General features: G+C 29.7%; 3 protein-coding genes across 8 annotated transcripts in view; all 3 read right to left on the bottom strand.

Annotated features, from left to right (window-relative positions):
• The window catches only part of LOC123268367, a 29,681-nt gene extending 19,963 nt beyond the window's left edge, over positions 1-9,718 (bottom strand). The window contains exons 1-2 of one of the 6 annotated variants that reach the window (XM_044733364.1): positions 9,143-9,718; positions 6,723-6,861 (exon numbers count right to left, since the gene is read on the bottom strand). The gene's annotated coding sequence lies outside the window, so the exon portion shown is untranslated. Of the gene's footprint in view, positions 1-6,722; positions 6,899-9,142 lie in introns of all 6 variants that reach the window. The other 5 variants (XM_044733359.1, XM_044733360.1, XM_044733358.1 and 2 more) reach the window with 5 other exon arrangements.
• Positions 9,719-18,088: 8,370 nt separating this feature from the next.
• Positions 18,089-19,250, bottom strand: LOC123268369. Its single transcript, XM_044733367.1, has 2 exons — positions 19,219-19,250; positions 18,089-19,010 (listed from the first exon to the last, which is right to left on the bottom strand). Exon 2 carries the CDS (start codon positions 18,906-18,908, stop codon positions 18,177-18,179), a length of 732 nt encoding a protein of 243 aa, XP_044589302.1. The 5' UTR covers positions 18,909-19,010; positions 19,219-19,250; the 3' UTR covers positions 18,089-18,176.
• An 857-nt stretch (positions 19,251-20,107) lies between these two features.
• Positions 20,108-22,033, bottom strand: LOC123269775. Its single transcript, XM_044735609.1, has 3 exons — positions 21,570-22,033; positions 20,167-20,413; positions 20,108-20,114 (listed from the first exon to the last, which is right to left on the bottom strand). The coding sequence occupies exons 1-3, from the start codon at positions 21,646-21,648 to the stop codon at positions 20,108-20,110; spliced, it is 333 nt and encodes a 110-aa protein (XP_044591544.1). The 5' UTR covers positions 21,649-22,033.
• Positions 22,034-23,091: the final 1,058 nt, after the last annotated feature.

The following is a 23,091-nucleotide window of genomic DNA, read 5'->3' as shown; positions in this document are numbered from 1 at the left end:
TTTTTTAACTCATAATTTTCGCATAGAAAGCCGTGTAATTTCGTTGAAAATCTACGAAAACTCTTTTAAAGCCGTGAGAACATTAAAAATATCACTAATTATTCATTAAAAAAGTTTTTTATTGGGTACCATCTTACCCCGGGTCGTCAGAATTGTATGCGCGTTTGTAGAGACCTAAAGGCAACTACAAGGATATAAATTATCCAAAAAGTGTCAAAATCGGACTAGTAGTTTCTAAGATTTCGGCGTTACAAAAATTGTTTGAAGATCTGAGGACGCGGGTTCGATTCCTGGGCAAGGAATTTTAAAAAAATTTTAAAGTTTTTAATTTATATCATTGTTAAATAAGTAAAAAATTATTTATAAACAATGATGATAATAGCATGAGCATCTTTCCCACAATTTTGAAATTTTAAAGACTAACTTTCTCGCAAGGTAATCACGCACAGCATTCCTCATTTTCTGTGGGACTCAAGCAGTTCTCCTCGAGTTTCGAGTTCCGTTTTAAACAATTGGAATTACGTGTCTAAGCATTACATGCTAGATAAAATGATTGTCATTTAAAAACCGGTTCATTTTTGAGTCATTCTAAGTTTTTTACAAGAAACGTAAACATAAACAATGACTCGATATTTTGAAAGGTTGTCCTTAGGTATTAACTAGTTATACACATTAGCCTGCGTTGTATTACTTTGTAGCGTTTACAAGTTGTGCAACTTTCAATCCCGCTCAACCGTGAGCGAGAAATTTTCTGACCTTGTATGCGTACGATAATTAAATCACTAATTTATCTTACTCTCGTGAAAACAAAGACATCTGGGCCATCAAAAGTAACATCATCTTTTCTCACTCAATATCGATCAACTTTCTCTACAATTTTCTAAATTTCGCAGTTTTTCGTTACTTTCTCTTAAAAATAAACAAATTAATTCATTTTTAACCCGAATTATTGCTTTAAAAAATTTTTACCGCGTTTTGGGGTGTGAAAAAATCTAGTAACACCTAAAATCTTGAAAAACTCGTTAAAGGAACCTTCAATGAACCCGAATATCGATTTTTTTTTCTAAAATTTTGCAGGTCAAAATTTTGGTATGGACAGATGCGTCTTACGCTTTACTTCCACTCAAAAAATCCAGGATTAAATCCCGGCCCACTTTTTTTTTTTTTTTTAACTACAATTCTCTCCTTTTAAAGCAATTAATAATTTAATTACAAAGAAATAAACTTTTCTATTTTCCTAAAAAAAAAAAAATTCTAACAAGAATTTATTTTTTACCTCGAATTAATGCTTTAAAAAAAATTTACCGCTTTTTGGGGTTTGAAAAAACCTCTTTACACCTACTATCTTGAAAAACTTGTTAAAGGAATCTTCAATTAACCCGAATATCAATTATTTTTTCAAAATTCTGCAGGTCAAAATTTTGGCATAGCCAAATGCATCTTACGCTTTACTTCCACTCAAAAAACCCGGGATCGAATCCCCGGCCCATTTTTTTTTTTTTTTTTTTTTTTTAATTACAATTCCCTCCTTTTAAAGCAATTTAATAATTTAATTACAACGAAATAAACTTTTCTATTTTCCTAGAAAAAAAATTCTAACAAGAATTCCGCAAGCCATATAAGCAGCTTAAAAAAAGGCGACCTGAGGTCAATTATCCTAGAAAGTATTCCAATCCACGTTACGCATTACCCGCGAATCGTTCTCGCGGCAAATGACCTGGGTCAAAGTGGGTCACTCTGTACAGTAGAAAGACAGGACAACAACTGGTTCTCCGTTATTGGATTTATCCAAGCATATCCCGTAAGTATTGCCGGTTATCTCACGCTGACATCTCATCTACCCGGTCAAATTTATCGCCGCAAATTCTTCAGTCCCTATTTACTTCCGAGCTCCCGGAATTATTTCGAGCAAATACCTATTACACAATTCTAAATTCAAAATAAAAAAAATTATTTCCAATAAATTCGAACCTATCCGCGTTTTTTTTGATCCTACGTTGGGCGCCATAGGGCACACTTAGATCTTCAACAAAGAACAAAGGACACGATCTTTATTGTCATGCTTGTGGACAATGAGGATTATTATGCACTAGGCTGTGGCTCTTGCTATTACTATTACTGTTATTGTTATTGTTATTGCGGGATAATAACATACAAGGTAAAGTTGGTTGATAAGTGGAGGCTGCAATGGAGTAAACGTCTTGAAAGAGGATGGGCCGTGCGTGGGAACGCACTGCTATAGTATTTATGTACCATATACATTTATATACATATGTATTCATGTACATGGTAGATTAGTGTGTAGAATAGGATAATCATAATGTAAATGCTAAGTATCGTTACGGACCAGGCTGCACCTTCGCTTTGTACCAGCTACAAAGACATATTGCGAGAGCTGGATGTAGGTAAACGTGTCATAAATATATGGTTGGCTTTTTTGTGAGCTGTGATCGATCACTTTTTTGTTTTTTTGTCTTGATTGACCTTTTAAGATTTTAGATCTACGTGGGCTTTTTTTTTAATTAAAAATTACGGATTAAGGTTCTGAAGTAATCGCGCTTGAGACGGTAATAACAGTTTTTTTTACGGATATGATGTTTTAAGATCTTCGGAGTGGAACGAACTATCATATTTTGATTCATAAATAAAATTTTAGTTACTTAATATTTACTAAGTTATCAATTATTTTGGTTGAAGGAAAAAAACTTTTTTTTTTCTATATATAAAAATAGTATTTTTAAGATCAATTTTTGTTCGTCATAATTCTGTTAAGAAATTGTTTCTGGCCTCAAAAGTTACTTTTAATGCTACTTTATGCTGGGAAATGACGAAATTAAATTAAAAAAATATATTTTTATGTGAAAAATGCCATTAAAAACACTATTTTTCATAATTAATGTATCTTTTTCGATAATTATGGTTCTAATTTTTCTAAAAATGTATTTTTCAGCTGAAAAGTGACTTTTAAAGCTACTTATACTGGATAATGATAAAAATTAAATAAAAAAATTTTTATGTACAAACACTGCCGTTAAAAACACTATTTTTCATAATCAATGTATGCTTTTCGATAATTATAATTCTAATTTCTTCTGAAAATTTTTTTTTCAACTCAAAAATTACTTTTAAAGCTATTCTATACTAGGCAAAAATAAAACTAAGAAAAAAAAATTTTTTTTTATACGAAATCTGCTTTTGAAAACACTACTTTTCATGATTACTGTATCTTTTTCAATAATTATGGTTCTAATTCTTCTTAAAATCTATTTTTTAGCTCAAAAGTTACTTTAGAAGCTACTCAATGCTAGACAAAAACAAAATGAAGAAAAAAAAAAATTTTTATTCGAAAAATGCCATTAAAAACACTATTTTTCATGATTAATGTATGTTTTTTAATAATTATTGTTCTAATTCTTCTGAAAATTTTTTTTTAGCTCAAAAGTTACTTTCAAAGCTACTTTATGCTGGACAATGACAAAAATTGAAAAAAAAAATTTTTTTTTTTGCGAAAACTGCCATTAAAAAAACTATTTTTCATGATTAATGTTTTTTTTTTTCAATAATTATGGTTCTAATTCTTCAGAAAATTTATTTTTCAGCTAAAAATTTATTTTCAAAGTTATTCTATACCAGACAAAAATAAACTTAAGAAAAAAAAATTTTTTTTATACGAAAAATGCCATTAAAAAAACCCTATTTTTCATGATTAATTTATCATTTTCATTAATTATAGTTTTAATTATTTAAAAAAATTTTTTTAAGCTTCAAACTATCTTTTAGTACTCCTCTATACAGTCCAAAAACAAATTTCTAAAAAAAAATTTTTTCACATCCAAAAAAGCACGATTTTCAATTTCAATTTAAATTTCCTCATAAATTATCTTCTAATTGATGAAAAAATTGACTTTTACACCTAAAAGCTACCGTAAACTCTATTCTAGCATACAAACTAAAAAATCTGCAAAAAAAAAAATAAATTACAATACAAAATAAATATCTGCACTATCAGCCACACATAAATTAGTTCCTATAAATCGAATACTAACTCGGAAACTAAACTTCTGTGAATGTTCCATAAATCAAACAAACTTAATTACCAGTAACTTTGACCATTTCCTTAATTAATTAACTTACATAACCAATTAACGTTAACTGGTCACTTTCTCCGTGAAAATCGTTAATAAATCAAAGCTCTATTCAAACTCAACCCTACTGGTATAAAAATAATTAAAAAACATACATTAATTACTCTCTCTATATATTCGATTAAATAATTCCCATGTTTAATAATTATAATGCAACTCACTATAAAAAAGAAATCTAGTTACTATTCTCCGTACTGGCTACAATAGTTCACAGAGCCTTGAGGTAACTGTATTATAAATACCGGCCGTAAAAACCGTACTGACTTTTTATTATTTATTATTCATTATCATTATCATAATTATTATCATTATACAGAAAAATTTTTCAATAATATCATTTATTAATTTAATATTTAATAATATTTTATATAAACTATTGCTGTTAAAATTTTTGAATAACAATAAAAAATTTTTAAATTGCACACCTCAAAAAGCAAGTTAAAAATTTCGAATTTTATTATTTGAAGTTAAATTAAATCCAGATTATTTGAATAAAGTTAAGGGTTTTTGGGTTTTGAAGAAATTTATTTACACCTTAAATCTTGAAAAACTTGTTAAAGGTACTCTCAATCAACCCGAATATTGATTTTTTTTTTTCAAAATTCTGCAGGTCAAAATTTTAGCATAGCCAGATGCGTCTGACGCTTTGTTTCCACTCAAAAAACCCGGGATCGAATCCCCGGCCCACTTTTTTTTTTTTTTTTTTTCTAATTACAATTCCCTCCTTTTAAAGCAATTTAAAAAATTAATTACAAAGAAATAAACTTTTCTATATTCCTAGAAAAAAAATTCTAATAAGAATTCCTTGAGCTACATAAGCATAATTATTATCATTAGACAGAAAAATTTTTCAATAATATAATTAATTAATTAAATATTTTATATAAATTATTGCTATTAAAAATAAAAAATTTTTAAATTGCACACCTCAAAAAGCAAGTTAAAAATTTCTTCAAAATTTTTATCATTTTATTATTTAAAGTTCTTGTTAAATTAAATTCAAATCTTTTGAATGAAGTTAATGTAAATACAAATATAAATTATATGTACACGGACAATTACAAATAATTCTCATGACCGCGTTTGTGGCGGAGACGGATCTTGAAATAAACTAGAATAAAGTTGTACTTGATTGAGACACGGAAAACGGAATACTGACACGTTACATGAGACACGGTATGAATGACCACTTGATGTTAGAGAGCAGGAAAAATTCGTCGACATAGCTGGATTAAACATTACATTATGTGTAATATGTTACAATCGATCAAAGGTCGTTTTAATAAACCCGCCCGCGCAATCTACTCCAGTTCAAGGATAACTATTTTATTTATTATAAAATACTATTTTCATACGCATAAAAAAAATTATTTTTTGAGTAAAGAAAATTTTTTTTTGACTAGAAATATTTAAAAAATGGTGAGTTATAGATAAAAAAAAAGTATAAGAATAAATCTTGTAGATAATTACACGTTTTTTAAATTTTTTTTGAGGTATTTTCGTTTGATAAAATTTATCATTTGTCAGAAAAATGCAAAAAAAAAACTGATAATTTTGTTTTACGACCTTGAAAAAATTTTTTCTAATTTCTTTTGGAAGTTTACTTGATATAGGTGCCAATTTTCGGCTCTAGAAAATTTTACTAGTTACAGCTTTCATAAAATTAGATTTTAGGATAAAAAAAATTTTTTTTAATTCATATAAGTTAATTTTATATTTAAAATCAATTAATTCAATATAATGGAAGGATTTATCAATTTTTATTTAGCTTTATCTTTCAAGCTTCATAATTTGAAAACTATTAGTCCTAGTTTCGGCTTATAGGAACTTTTTTGTAGCAAATTAAATTCTCTATAAAAGTTATTTTATTTTTTTTTTGAAAAAAAATTTTTTAACACAGAAAAATTAAGTTGAAAGTCAAAAAACTCAAGAAATAAGACTTTTGGATGAATAAAATATTGATTCACAAATTTTTTGAATAGAATTTTTTTATTTATTTTTGAGTATAAAAAAAAACCAAAAAATGAACACATAAATGTGTATTTAATAAAAATTTCAAAAAATAATTTAGTTAATAATTAATAAATCATTTTTATAGTAAAAAATAACAAAATTATGTTAAATAAAAAAATATTACTTATAAAAAAAATTTTTTTAAATTGTTAAATTTCACAAATCAATTTTAATAATTTTTATTAAAAAAACGTGATAAATACTATCAAACCAGGTCAATGCTTTCTAAATTCGCACTTATTATTATAAACCATAAAAAATCGCAAATAAATCTATGCAAATTAAAAAAAAAAAATCTGAACTCATAAAAATTTCCCTCCAATTTTCCACTTAACTGTAAATAAACAAAGTAAAGCGTAAGCTTGAGCCTTATCTCGAAAGAGAAATCATGTCACTAGAATAAATTAGTTCTAGTCGATCGAAAAACATAATCGCCCGGAGAAAACATAAAATCTAAATAACTGGTTCAAAATCGCAAGTGGGACACCAGGTGACCCGCCGATCCCCGATTTCTAGCCCCCAAAAATACAAACTGACAACTCATTACGCATTGTGATTACTTACTGGTAAAGTCAGTGTCTTTTGTAGATAATTAACACCGTGAAGCGCAGCGACATCGCGTTGTATCCATTAAAAAATCCCACGTGCTCTTATTAAGGCTAATTGTTATCAGATAGATATCCTGAGCAACCGGATCATTGAGCTGCACTTGCACATAGTATTTAAAAACTGTTAATACACTGTTGAAAATTTTTGTAAAATTACAAGTATTTTATAAAGAAAAGTATCTAATTTTAAAAAGTAGGAAGTTATTTTAGTAAGATTTTGAGAATAAGAATTTTAATCAGATCTCCAAGTTTTGAGGTCCTAGGAATTCGTTCCGACTTTTCCCGGCTGGACGTCCGGCCGCGTGTGTGTGTATGTATGCGAATAAAATTTTGTCGTAGGATATCTTTAGAACGAATCAACCAATCGAGATGAGCGACACGGCGTTCGAAAGTGTTCATTGAGACATCGATCTGATTTCATTTTAAAGTCAATCGTACTTTGCGCGAGAAAAAGATATGAAAAACAAATAAAAACCAAAAAAAACTCTTTTTTAAGTTTTTTTTAAATAACTTTCAAAATATTTGACTAATCAACTCCAGACATCAGAGACACTTTTTTGGACTTAAAAGACTAAGTCGAATGCCGCCAAGCAAGTCAAAATCGAACGACAAGTTCAAAAATTCTAGCCATTTAAAAATTTCTAAATACTCGTTTTTTTTAGATAACTTTTAAATTCTTCGATTGATCGACTCAAGAGCTTATAAACAATTTTTGTACTAAAAAAATTGCGTCGAATGCCCCGAAGCAAATCAAAATTGACTGACGCGTTCAAAAGTTACAGCCAAAAATTTCTAAATAATCATTTTTTAACTTCCCGCTAAGAAAATCGGAGATTTTCAAAAATCGGGAAATTTTTGGTTTTACCCTGTTTTTTAAGAATCGAGTTTTTATCAGATCTCGACGTTTTAAGGTCACAGGAAGCTGTGCCCGAGAAGAAGATATGGAAAACAAATAAAAACCAAAAAAACAATTTTTTTTTAATTTTTTCTAAATAACTTTAAAAATATTTGACTAATCAACTCCAGACATCAGAGACACTTTTTTGGACTTAAAAGACTAAGTCGAATGCCGCCAAGCAAGTCAAAATCGAACGACAAGTTCAAAAATTCTAGCCATTTAAAAATTTCTAAATACTCGTTTTTTTTAGATAACTTTTAAATTCTTCGATTGATCGACTCAAGATCTTATAAACAATTTTTGTACTAAAAAAATTGCGTCGAATGCCCCGAAGCAAATCAAAATCGACCGACGCGTTCAAAAGTTATAGCCAAAATTTTCTAAATAATCATTTTTTAACTTCCCGCTAAGAAAATCGGAGATTTTCAAAAATCGCGAAGTTTTTGGTTTTACCCTGTTTTTTAAGAATCGAGTTTTTATCAGATCTCGACGTTTTAAGGTCACAGGAAGCTGTGCCCGAGAAGAAGATATGGAAAACAAATAAAAACCAAAAAAAAACAATTTTTTTTTCAAGTTTTTTCTAAATAACTTTCAAAATATTTGACTAATCAACTCCAGACATCAGAGACACTTTTTTGGACTTAAAAGACTAAGTCGAATGCCGCCAAGCAAGTCAAAATCGAACGACAAGTTCAAAAATTCTTGTCATTGAACCCTTCAGCACTCTCGCAAAACGATTTACTATCATTACTCGCGCGATGAGAAAAACTCTCACGCCTTATGTGGAAGCGCACGCATGCTTATAGTCCCTTTAATTTAAAAAATCTTAAATAAAATAAATTTCTTAAAACAAAAAAAAATTGACTTATTTAAAAATAATATTTAATAATAATACATCCAAACACAAATGCACTCTTACAGGAACCTCCGAACTGTACCGATCAGACCCGATTTTTTAAATTCTGACCCCCCTACTTTACTATTGCGATGAGAAAATATCTCACAGAGTTAATAAAATTTATTTTATTTTTTTATAGTATAGAACAATTAAAATAATAATATTGCAATCTGAAATAATATTAATTTTTTGACAGATAGAAAAAAAATCACATAGTCATTCCATTTTAAATTTGAAAGAAAATTTGAGTTATTGATGAGCGTGAGAGAAAATCTCATAGCGAGAGTGCTGAAGGGTTAAAAATTTCTAAATACTCGTTTTTTTGAGATAACTTTTAAATTCTTCGATTGATCGACTCAAGAGCTTATAAACAATTTTTGTACTAAAAAAATTGCGTCAAATGCCTCGAAGCAAATCAAAATCGGACGACGTGTTCAGGAGTTATAGCCAAAAATTTCTAAATAATCGTATTTTTGATATGACTTTTAAATTTTCAAGCTCGAAGAGCTTGAAAGATTGAAAAGCGGGAACCGCTTTTCAAAATTCTGCCTATCAATTCCTAAAAAATTTGTAAAATTACCATAAAAATTTTCAACAGTGTATTATATTGCTTTCGCACTTGAAGCAAAAATCACACTTTTAATTCCTTGATTCGACACATCGGCCTCAACAATTGGTAAAATTATTATTATTAAACCAGTGTATTATATTTAAAGCTTCACAATATCCAAGTATATTTAAGTCATGCACTTATTTTCTCTTACTACCGAGCCCAGCTGCTACTAATCTTATTTAAACCGCACACATGTTCCGATATTTTAGTTCATCAGCATCCAGTTTACCGGGAACTCAAAAGTTCACATTTTCGAAGAAATCAAGGTGAATTAAATTAAACCGAAATAAAAAAAAAAAAACTGCGCACTAATTATTTTTTTACTAAAACAATGAAAAATATGAATTATTTATGGAAAATATTGAGGAATTATGAACGTCAAAATAGAAAGGAACTCGCACGAAGAAGCCCGAACGAGGACTGACAGGCGGTAGGATTCATTTGGGTCAGCAGAGTACAGCCACACTGAAAACAACGGACTGCTCTCCACTTACTACTACGTATTTCTTACGGTCCCGGCTCGTACTCACTAAAACCAATGCTTACTATGTGGTAATGCAAGCGTGAGTTCGCTGGAGAATGTGTCGAACCTGTAGAAAGCTGGGGGAATGTTAACAAGCTGTGTGTAATTCGAGTGTGTGTGTGTGTAATTAAATTAGTTGTAAGAGTGTGGAAATTACGATAGGCTTCTATTCGGGGCAGAAATTTCTTAAGGTTTCGTCTGGGTATTTGATTCTTCTATCGGGATTTTGGACCAAGTTTCAATCTTGGGTGTGAAAATCCTCGAGGAATATTAAGCAAGAGGTTGCTGCTTTTGGAGATTTTAATTTATACTAAATATTTTGGAAAATTGGATGATTTTTAATTGAAATTTAAGGTAGTTTCCCTGTTTAAAATTTCCAATAGGATCCCATCAAAAGCGACAACAGCCACTTAGAAACCCATAAATTTTGTTGGTTTCTAAGTGGCTTTTGTCGCTTTTGATGGGATCTTATTGGAGCTTTTCAACAGGGTTGATCGTCGCATTCCGAGGTCAAATTAATAGATATTTTTTTTTTCTTTTTTACAAGAGATCACTCGAAAAATAATTTAAAATATAAAATTATTTCTAATCAGAATTTAATTGATTAAATTCAATTCATAATTATGATCAAATAATTATAATAATATAACTATTAAAATATCAACTGACAAATACTGGGCTGTCGCAAAACAATAACAACTGTTATAGGATATGTAAGGTCGTTACTTAAAACAGTTGCTCACGGTGTTCATTTATTGTTTAAATTTGCAAATATCACTTCAATATATTAAATCTGCTATAACTTATGTGAACTTTTAATGTATGTTGAATAACAATTTATTTTAATGCAAAAAAACTTTATGATGATATTTCAATTTCAAATTTGTCGCGCAACGAGAAGTCGCCATTTTTTCCCTAATAAAGATGGGGGAGTAATGTCTCCGACAAACAACAAAGATAGAAACCAATTTTTGATATTAAAAAATTAATTAAATTAAAACTATGTGGTAAATCGTTATCAAATTTTGATAGAATATGTATAAAACATTGTTCTATCTATTGGAAAGTTTTTTTTATTGGGTCAAGTTGGCCGATTTTTTATAAATCCTCCATTTCCGGAGTTATTGAACAAGGACACTCATAAGAGACCGTATATTTTTGCAAAACTTTAATTAATTATATCTCTTAAACGGTGTGGTAGAAAAATATGATTTTTTTTTTCTATAGATGTATAAATCTTTTGAATGAATATAAAAAAATATGGGGTCAAGTTGAAGTCATTTGGAGCCTAAACTACCTTAATTTGCGGGTTTTATTTAGATTATTGAAAAAATAAACTACGGGTATTTTTTATTAATTTTCTTTGAATAAAAAATAATAATTTAAAATACTATAAAATAAATATTTAACCATAATAAAATTGTTAAAACCTTTTTAGTTTAATATAAAGAATTTTTTAAGGTTGGCAATAGCCTAATCGGCTCGGTACCTGCATTTCGAAAGAGTGGGACCAGGGTTCGATTCCGGCGCGCACCAATATTTTTCAATGATTATAAACTAAGAATATGTGCGTTTCATTGCCAGCCTCTGTACCGGTCGGGTTTTCTGTGGTTTTCCCATATAGTTATGGAGGTAAAATGTCATTATAGAAGTACCTCCATACTATTTAAGACCGTAATGCAAATGCAGGTACTGATTATAACGCGTAAGTCGGCCACAGTCGCAGCACATGTGTGTCGGGCATGAAAGAAAAAATCCCGACATGCAGGAGGGTGGGGACGAAAAAGTGGTTGAGAGTTATAATGACGGGGTTGAGAGATTATATTGCGGAGAAAAAAGTGGAGAGACAATAATTCCCCACCCTCCCTTGTAAAACACTCTACAGTGATACAAGTAAAACCATCCTCAATTATAAAGAATTTTTTAACCAGCGACGTTAGTAGCCAAAGTTGCACGGCCTGTAGAGTATTTGAACTAACCGGCCATGCGTGGGTTCGAAACCCAAGCTGGTCTTAGAAACCATTTTTAATATATTTTTTTAACTTCCCGCTAAGAAAATTGAAAATTTTCAAAAATCGGGAAGTTATTGGTTTTACCCCGTTTTTCGAAAATCGAGTTTTCATCAGATCTCGACGTTTTGAGGTCCTAGGAAGCTTTCCTGACTATTCCCGCGAGGGTGTCACTATGTCTGTATGTATGTGTGTGTGTGTGTGTGTGTGTATGTATGTGTGTGTGTGTGTGTGTGTGTGTGTAAGTATGTAAACCTCTTATAACTTTTGAACGGTTGAACCGATTTCATCGCGGTTGGTGCCATTCGAAAGGGCTTCGCCAAACTTAGATTTCCTGTTAATTTGAACCGATTCGGACCGATAGATTTTGAGAAATTTGGAGAAATCTAAAATAAAGTAGGAAAAAAAATTTTTTCTGAAGTGGTTTTTTGGGATAACTTTTAAACGGCTCAACCGATCGATTCCAAAAACTAATCAGCTCTCAACCTTGAAAAACCACGTCGATCGCTGCCAATCCGGTCAAAATCGGTTGATTCGTTCGAGAGATATCGTGAACGAAAGAAAACCGAAAAAAGAGTTTTTTCAGAGTTACTCCAAAATTTCTAGTTTGACTAATTGAAAGTTAGAAATTATTTATAGGGCTTAAAAAACTACGTAGAATGCCGCCAACCGCGTAAAAATCGGTACATTCATTCAAAAGTTATTGCGGTATGAACATTCAAAAAATAGTGTTCTATGAAACTTCTATCAGACTTTTGAGCTCAAAGAGCTCAAAAGCATAGAAAAGGTATCTTTTTGAGCTCGGAGAGCTTAAAACAACACACAGATTGTACTTTTGAGCTCGAAGAGCTCAAAAAAGCGGCCAGGTATTAACGGAATTAGCGGGAAGTTGCAGGGATGGCCTTTAGGGTCAACCGTTTTCCTAATTTTTTTTTTTTTTTCATTTGTTTAAAGTCGCATAAAATACTAAGGTCAAGAGCAATTACAGCAGAGGGTAAACTTTAGTAATTGGGCTCGTTTTGTTTTTTTGGGCTGAGCGGAATAATACACTTAAAAAATTTGGAAAATCCAAAAGTGCACGCTTCATAATCTCATTTTTCACAATAAAATTGATTAAAATAAAAGATAAAAAGCAAAATAATAAAAAACAGAATACTCTGATGCTATCCCTGATTAAGAAATCTAATTTGAAATGATTTAAATGCATCGGATTTGAATACTATATGAATATACAATTAACATGAAGGTAATCATTTCAAATCATCTTTCTGAATCAAGGATGGTCTAAGTGGCGCCATAATTCTAAGGCGAGGAAAAAAATACTATAATAAAATGTATAGATAGATATACAAAAAAATCCAGTCATATGTTAGTTTTTTATAAATAATAATTTAACGACAGTGAATTGAACGCTCATATTAATTCAGAAAATCCGTCGTGTGTTACTTTGGATAATAAAAAAAAAATTTTACGGCCCCGGTCATCCCCGCGAAGTACCAGACGAACTCTGTGTAAAAATACGAGGGGACTGCCAAACCTTGACAGCTTCTTACTGTCGACAATCCATCGCCTCTTTCTATCTGAAAAATTTTTTTTATTAATTTCTTGTCAATTATGACAACTTTTTATGATTAAAAAGTAATTAGCTACCTGCCAACATTGTGGAGCATCAAGTAAGTCAAATTCTTTTGCTTTATGGTACAAAAAACCTGCTGTGATCTAAAAAAATCACACAGAAAAAAAGGTGCACTTGAGCCAAGAAAATAGTTTTCTTCCCAATTATTTTCTTGAGTGAAAAAAAATTTTTTTTTGACACAAGAAATTTCACTTATTCCAACAAAATTAATTCTCTTGCTTTAAGAAATACGTATCTTCATATAAGAAAATTTATTTGTCAAGAAAATCTTATTGTTTTGAGAAAATTCAGCCTCTTGCTCAAAAAAATTTAGTTCTTGACAGAAGTAAATTTTCTTGTCTTGAGAAAATTTCTCTCTTGCTCCAAAAAATTAAGTATAAAGATAGAAGTAAATTTTCATTAATATTTTAATTGATTAACATGTCAAATGGGAAGATCAAATAATATTTCATCATTTTTTTCCATTCAATATGTATAATTGCACGCCAAAATAATATAAAATGGGTATTAAATATTTAAGAGAAAAATTTTCTCAAGGCGAGAAAATTTTTTTCTCAACTGAAGTAGGTGGCGCTGCTTCCCTAAAATATCTAAAAATCTTGATCAAATATAAAAATTTATTGTATCAAGTATTTATGATAATTTGAATTAAGAAAAACTGACTTCCACCAAGAATAGAATTAAAAAAAAAATTTTTACTTCGCCCAACACAACTTCGGTCTTCCTTCAGGCACCCGACAAATTTTCTTGAGCCAAGAATTTTGTTCTCTAGTCAAGAAATTCTTCTTTCTGTGTAGGCGAGAATATTATTCTTGAGCCAAGATATTTTTTTTCCGTCCACTAAAATAATAAATAATTAATTCAGTTACTGAATAGAACTACTTTCATTTATTAGAGCAATAACATATATAATTACCGCGTGTAACATATAATAAAAGTATTTGAAGCATATATTACACTATTGCAACTTAACTCTCACCTTTCAGATCAGCCGTAAGTAATTCGGGTTCACGTTCCAGCTCAATAAAATGGACATTTGATACCGTGAAATGTCGAGTGATTAATGAAGCAAGATTGAAATTAACTCGAAATGATTGACTTTAGACACATTTAAATTGAAATAAAATTTTAAGTGTTTTAAAAATTGAAAAATTAAAGCCTAGGAAACTCAAAAGATTAATTGGATTAATTTTAATTTGAGCGGTTTAATTAATCTAAATAAATTAAATAGTGAATGGTTAATAATTCTAAGCATTTGGTTAATGGCTCGCGGTGAGAATTTCCTCATTCCGCTTCTAAATATAAATTCCGTGAGTAAGAGTCGAGTTAACTTGTCTAAAGGAATGTATTTTCGTGATGAAAAGTCATTTTCTATGCGGAAATAAATTTCTTGGAGGTAACTGAGAGCCGAGAATTGACTGTCGATATAGAGAGCGTTATGTGTTGAGTTTTTGTAAGTATTCTTCCAGCTAGAGTTAAAGTTATACCTTATATCGTCTTTCTGAGATGAATATTCGGTTACGCTTTCTCGCAATTTTCGCTGGTATTTTTTAACAATTTTTTCATCAGAAATAAATAAGTCTTACGTCATAAGTAGAATAGTCACTTTTAGACTACAAAAAATTGGAAGGGAATTTTAACAGGACTGAAGAAATAAAATACTCCGCGTAAGTTTTTTAGGTAGATTTCATAAAATCTATCTATTGCATTGGCCCTTGTATCAAAATTCACATAGAATTTCGTTACTATATTGCACGCCTCGTAGCGTGAAGCGCGTGAGGTTGTGCTGTATACTCGACTCGTCAAGGTTAAGCAATTTTGTGATCTTTAAATACCTCTATCACAATCATATTACGTTTAAACAATGATATAAGTAGATGTACACCGAAAAAACACTTAAATTAAACCATCTTTTACTTTCTAAAATCATTTCATGTTGTTATTTCAAAAAAAAAAAAACGTTTTGAAAAAAATTTTACGTGGACGTCCGGATGTCACCCCATTTTGGATGTACCAACGATTACTCCCGAACAAATTGATATTTCAAGACCGGACCTTTTTTATTAGTTTAAGAATTCGATGAACTCGGTCCGTATTTCATATCAGCAGCCTAGTTTACGTATTTTTTTTTAACTTCCCGCTAAGAAAATCGAAGATTTTCAAAAATCGGGAAGTTATTGTTTTCACCCCGTTTTACGAAAATCGAGTTTGCATCGAATCTCGACGTTTCAAGGTCCTAGGAAGCTTCCCTGACGATCCCGCGATGGTTTCTGTATGTGTGTGTGTGTGTGTGTGTGTGTGTGTGTGTGTGTGTGTGTGTGTGTGTGTGTGTGTGTGTGAAAGTATGTGAACCGCTTATAACTTTTGAACGGCTTGACCGATTTCATCGCGGTTGGTGCCATTCGAAAGGGCTTGACCAAACTTAGATTTTGAAAACTATTTGGACCGATTCAGATCAATAGATTTTGAGAAATCTTCAAAAAACTGAAAAAAAAATTTTTTTCAAATGTGGTTTTTTTGGAATAACTTTTAAACGGCTTAAAGGTTCAATTCCAAAAACTAATCAGCTTTTAACCTTAATAAACCACGTCAATCGCCACCAGTCCGGTCAAAATCGGTTGATTCGTTCGAGAGATATCGTGAACGAAAGATAACCGAAAAAAGTGTTTTTTCGGAATAACTCCGAAATTTTTAGCGCGATCAATTCAAAATTCAAGATTCTTTGTGAGGCTTAAAAAACTGCGTCGAATGCTGCCAACCGCGTGAAAATCGGTTTATTCATTCAAAAGTTATTGCGGTTTAAAAATTCAAAAAATAGTGTCATTAAATCCCTATCAGACTTTTGAGCTCGAAGAGCTCAAAAGCATAGGAAAACAATCACTTTGAGCTTGAAGAGCTCAAAATAACCCACAAATTGTATTTTTGAGCTCGAAGAGCTCAAAAACGTCATTGGTGCAATTTTATGCGCCTAAGTATGGAATTAGCGGGAAGTTGCAGGGATGGCCTTCAGGGTAACCGTTTTCCTAATTTTTTTTTTTAACTTCTAATATTGAAAAATTGGTTCTCAGGCACCTCTAGAAAATGCTCACCAAATTTGAGCTCTTAATATTGATAGGAAGCTTATCTTAATCACAGTTTTATATGTTTTATTAGTCTCTTATAAAAAAGATCATATCTCACTATTAATCAATTTTTTAGATAGATAGATAGATAGATAATAAACTTTATTGACCCTAGAGCCTTAGCTCCCTCAGGACCATCATAATTATACATTATAATCAGTGTAAGATACAGAGCATGTAATTACATAAATTGAAAATAATAAAATAATAACATATTTTTAATCAATAATAACACATTTTTAATCAAATTTTTATACATATTTTTGTAGAAAACTGAATGACCTACAAAAAAGTTTCGATATGTGTAAGCGATTACATTAACCATTTCAAAGATATCCGAGATCAAAGTTTAAAAAATTTATCAAAAAAAATTTTTTTTTTTTAATTTTCTACCACATTACATTTTTTAAACTTTGATCTCGGATATCTTTGAAATGGTTAATGTAATCGCTTACACATATCATATCTTTTTTGTAGACCATTCAATTTTATACAAAAACATGTATAAGGATTTGATTAAAAAATTGATCAACAGTGAGATATGATCTTTTTTATAAGAGACTAACAAAACATATAAAACTGTGATGAGGATAAGCTTCCTATTAATATTAAGAGCTCAAATTTGGTGAGCATTTTCTAGAGGTGTCTGAGAACCAACTTTTCAATATTAGAAGTTAAAAAAAAAATAATCGATTTTTTTGACCTACCCTAATATATACATATATATATATATATATATATATATATATATATATATATATATATATGTATATATATATATATATATATATATGCAGCTGCATATATATATATATATATATTAGACTGGGCCAAAAAAACTGACTATTTTTTTTTTCTATCGATACTGTGAAAATATCATTCATGATGATAAAAAAAAATTATTGTGCAAGTTTGAGTCCTTAATAATAATATTAAGGGGTGTATCGTTACGACTATTGATTTTTCAACAGTAATCGCATTTTTTACTCAAAATTCGTTAATTATCAATCTGAAAAATTTTAGCGATATGTATTCTTATAGGAAATTAAATTTCCTAAAAAAAAGTTATCTTTGTAAATTACTGTAAAACAAGCCGTTTCCTTGTAATCATGCCTTAAACAAAGATTTATTTTTTCAATTTTGCGTTTCAATTTTGGATTTTTGTAGCTACCAGAAATATCAATATTTTTACAATTTAAAATACTTATTTTCAAAGGAAATTTAATGCTCTACAAAAAAGGTCTCTTAACATTTTTGATTAAATTCACTCCTTTCAAAGTTATTCGACGTTGAAGTTAAATTCAAAAATAATTTATCGTTTTCGCGTTACACATGATTTTTCCTTTTGATTGAAAAATTTATGACTTTAATATTGAGAATAATTTTTTGTTGGAAGACTAAATTTTTTTATAAAATCATAATTTACCAATGTATTATTTTGCTTTTTAACGATTAATTATCGACATAAATTCATTTTACTGTATTTAACTAACTCCAATAGTAAAATAAATTCGGTCCCTTTATTATAAATTATTTATTTGCCTAGTGACATACTTTTACTTACAGAAAAAAAAATTGAATAATAAGTCAAAACAAATTAAATCAATAAAAGAGATAAAAAATCATTTTATTTTCACTTATAATTTATATTTTACAAAAAAAATTCTTTAATTGTTATCAAATCATGGCAAATGATCAGTTGAAAAAATAATTATTCAATCAAATTACTTTTATTACAATTTGGGTATTTTTTCCGGTGTTCACTAACGGCTAACAACAAATACTGAAGTTGTTCTTCGTTTTTAGTGAGACACTTATTGTAATCTTCAATTAATGATACACCACGTTCTGCAACATCATTGACGACAGCTAATTTTCCAAAAAATTCCTTACACTCTTGAAAACTATCATTATTGGACCAATTGCTTATGTCTTCATCGATAAAATCATACGGCAAATCAAATTCTTTGAATATGGTGAGCGATTCTACAGAAATGAAGTCACTGATATCTTTTTCTAGCAATTCATCTGAATCGCTTGCTACTTCATATTTTCTGGTTTTAGTATTTGATGATTTATTATTTATTAGATTTTCAATCATTTTTTTCTTCACAGTCAGGTCAATAGAATCATCAAATAGAGACATTATGGCTAATTGATCACTCAAATACCATAAATGTCTCACCATTTTCTTGAGAGCAGCTTGCGATACAGTCGAGTTTATTTTGTTATATAATATCAATTGTTGCATCAAAGTCAAATCATTATTTGGAGCCAAAATTGCCGAGGATGAAGTAAACCAAGCTTTTATATAAGTTGTAACTATGAAAATACAAATATGACGAAGATTATTTAACTCTTTAGGTGTAATCTTAAACTCTGTTCGAAAAATAAATATTTTCAAACAATAAATCGCCTTCGACATCCAACGAGCATGACTCATTGCTCCCGGACATTTAAAAGTGTAATTATCCTTTGGCGTAGCTCCCAAGAAAATAGATGATAACTCCAAAAATTCTCGATAGTCATTTCTTGGAAGAAATTTCTGCAAAAATATGATCATTTCTGTTATTATTGAAAGGTAATATCTTTACATGAGAACTGGAGATTTTAAATTGTGTACACAAAACGTGGTCAACTTGAATTAAGAAAATTATTAAAAAGAACACTATCTTGCCTAAAATGAAAATTTTCTTTGACCAAAAAGTTTTTTCTGTGTACTTTTACAACTCAAATAACAACTCAAAATATACCTGCGAATAATTATCGATAAAACTTAATAGTTCATCTTTTTGTTTAATAGTATATTAGCCACTATCTTATCGTTGATGCCAGCGTTATATTTGGATGTGTTGATTTTATTCCAACCGATTTTAAATCGATTAAAAAATGGAACGTTCGGACCTGATTGTACTGGCCAGTAAGCTTCAAAAACGCCTTTTATGACAAGTTCAATTACATGATGACGACAGGGTAACCATATAAGCTTTCGTTTCAGAATTTTCTCAAGCTCTACGCCAGCGCCATGATGAATTCCTATAGATTAGAAAGATAAAGATTTGATTAGAAACATGAATGGCAAATCAAGTGATTTTTATTTTGAACTATATTACTTCCATAAATTCTGAAAATATAACAATCAGTGGAGTTAATTTTTGTAATAAAGTTTATTTTTATATTTTATCATCTGACCACAGAAAACTTTATTTTTGGCAAAAAAATCAACTTGTCGGTTTTAGAGGTTTTAATTGGAATATTGAAAAAATAATTGTGAAAAGATCTTAAGTATAATTTTTCTCTACTTTTCAAATCTGAGCTTTTTCAAGTAAATAAGACTAATAATTAAAATTTACCCGTATTGGTTGCTGCAGTATCAAAGCATATCGCTTTTATGTAATTACTGACACCCCATTGCTCCATAGTTGAGTATACAGCTAAAGCTTGCTCAATCCCAGATCCTGAATTAATTTTTGGAATACCCAATAGCTGTTCACTGCCAGACGATGTTAAAAGCACCGGAAGCCTATCTACTGTTTCTGTCCCAACAATATCACTTAGCAGTTTACCATCCCAATGGACCACATAATTGTCATTGAATTTTAAGTCTTCTTTTTAAGCCTTTAGCAATTTCTTTCCGATGAATTATACGCTGTCGTTGAATAGTTTTATAACTCAAATTTACATTCAGTATCGAATCCCACACTTTTAAAGTAGCTGCCAAAACATATGTGGCGCTTCGGCTACTTACATTACCACGATCCAGTGCAGCAGCTAATTCTGGCGTCATAATATTAATTTTTGGTGTCCGTTTTGCTGTTAAAAAATCTGTTTCAAAGTTAGACACATTTGAATTTTGACTCATAAATGAATCTGACTTTGATTGCAACTCCTGACTAGATGTTGTAGCATCACAATCATCATTACTGTTATAATCACGAGAGGTGTCTTCTGAAAAATATAAATTATTTTGACATTGTTAAATAGAAAATACACTTCTTACAAAAATAAGGGAGCAAGAAAAAAAGCAGAAGATTTGGGGTATTTTCATCAGTCTGTAACTTATATAAAAACTATCGTACAACTAATAAAAATATAGCAAAATGCAGCTCTCATTATTTTATTTTTGGATCTGAGTTCCAAAAATTTTTTATTCTAATCTTAAGAAATCTACCGAGATAAAAATTTTTGAAATTTTTTTGGTTTTATTCTTAGCTTATGGATTTGGAAAAAATTTTTTGATTTAATCTCTATATGGACTGGATATCTTGCTCATTGAGCTTCGATTTGTTAGTTTGAAAACCTCGATTTGAGCATTTCTCGCTGAGATATCGGCGTTTTAATGAAAAAGACCATTCTGTCTTTGATTATCAATACCTCAGCAACCAATGATCGTAAAGAAAATTCAAGATGGGTTTTGAAAACTTGGATGAATTTTCTACAAGAATTAGCCATTGATTTTTGAAAAAAATTTTTTAATCATTACATGAATTTAAAAGCAACAAAAGGGCTTTTCGTAGTTTTTAAAAATCAATTGCCTAATCAAAATTTGCTGCAATTTCCTTTTTTTTATTTACTGTACGATAATTTTTTCACAAGTTACAGCCTGTTGGAAATCCTCCGAATACTTGGATTTCTTTCTTACTTCCTTAATTTTTGTAAGAGTATGATAAAAATTACACAATTGTGTAAGTTTGCAAGGCAATTAACTACTAAAATATTATTTTTGTGTAGAAAATATGCAAAAATAAGTTATAAAAATTGTCAATCTTAACATAATTTAAGTTAATTGTACAGAAAAAAAGATTATATCATCAGCCATATAAATTTTAGGAAAATCTGAGATTTTTCGAGCGTGAAATAATTTCATTGGCCTAAAACAATTCGATTTGAATCAAATTATTTTAGTTTTCTTAGATATATTTTCATCAGTTGAGAAAATTGATTCTTTATTGAAGAATTTTTTCTTACTTTGTGTAAAACTTAAAAATTTATTGAATATAATAATTTAGATAAGTATTTATTCATTAGAACATAGTAACTTATTATTAGCACGGTACAAAATAGTTATTTTGACTTTATTAAACTATTATTAATGAATACGTACCTATCGCCTCTATTTCCATTATTTCTTCGTGTTTTTCGTCTGAGATATTATTATTATTTTCTTGCAGATTTGAAGACATTGGAAGTTGAAAATCAATATTATTATTTCTATCGAAACCTTTTAAACTATTCTTCCCAGCGATGTCAAATAATTGTTCGAGTTTTTTTTCAAAGCTATTTTCTCTTTGTTTTTGAGCACGTGATTTTTTTTTGCGATTGCACAGTAAATATTTCCACTTTTTGAAAATACTAATTATTTTCTTTACAATGTTGCAAAAACCAGAAGTTGAAATCTGCAAATTATTCCAGCAGTCTTGAACGACACTAGCAGTTTTTGAAGCACTATCATAAATTTTTAATTTGAGAACTTTATGTTGATAAAAAAATAATGATAAAACTTCTTTGACAGTCGGAAGCTTACGGTTATTAATTTTCTCAATAGGAACACCGATTAAATAAGTTTTCTCCAATGACAGAGTGGCGAATTTTTTATCAAATCGAACTTAAACGTTACAAAGTAACGTAATGAAACAATTCACAAACACAGAATTAACTAAACGCTTAATTTGTAATACTGAAACAATTAGATACCATAAATAAATTCAAACTATCAATTACAATTAAACAATCTAAAGAAATAAAGAAAGAAAATTATATACCAAACAATAAATAAATACTTAATGAAAACTCAAATTTGCGTTGACAACGTTTAAGTTACTTTGCACAATGAAGAATAGAATCAAAGTAATTATGCACAAAGAGTATTCATTTTTTTTGAACAATGCAATGATAAAAAGCAGGGGGTGGGAGTGAAGAAAGGCTATATTTTCAGCTTCAGTAATAGATTACGGAAAAGCTCACGATACCTCGCAGCGCTTTGGCGTGAAGAAAGGCAGCGCTGTAGCGTATAACAATCAAGGTCATTTTCCGATCAAAGGAAATCAAAGTTATTATACACGGATAGTATTCCCTTTTTTGAAAAGCGCAATAATAGAAGCAAGGTGGTGGGAGAAAGGAAGGCTATGTTTTCAGCTTCGGTAACAGATTACGGAAAAGCTCACGATAACTCGCAGCGCTGTAACGTGAAACTTTCAAGGTCATTTTCAGGTGGTCGACTTCGCTAATAAACACTTACAAATGTAATCGTGGAGGGAGAGTAAAATTAAATTCTCGTTGACATTAAAAAGGACAAAACAACAAGAGGGCTAAAAACGGAAGTTTAAAAGTGTAAGTTTATAGAAAAAATATATCCCTATACAAATAAATAATTTATAATAAAGGGACCGAATTTATTTTACTATTGGAGTTAGTTAAATACAGTAAAAATGAATTTATGTCGATAATTAATCGTTAAAAAGCAAAATAATACATTGGTAAATTATGATTTTATAAAAAAAAATTAATCTACCAACAAAAAAAAATTATTCTCAATATTAAAGTCATAAATTTTTCAATCAAAAGGAAAAAATCATGTGTAACGCGAAAAAAACGATAAATTATTTTTGAATTTAACTTCAACGTCG

The sequence above is a fragment of the Cotesia glomerata genome, linkage group LG7, assembly GCF_020080835.1.
Source record: "Cotesia glomerata isolate CgM1 linkage group LG7, MPM_Cglom_v2.3, whole genome shotgun sequence".
NCBI lineage: Eukaryota > Metazoa > Arthropoda > Insecta > Hymenoptera > Braconidae > Cotesia > Cotesia glomerata.
Note: the sequence above shows the minus strand (reverse complement) of the source record. Positions and strands in the feature narration are given on the sequence as shown.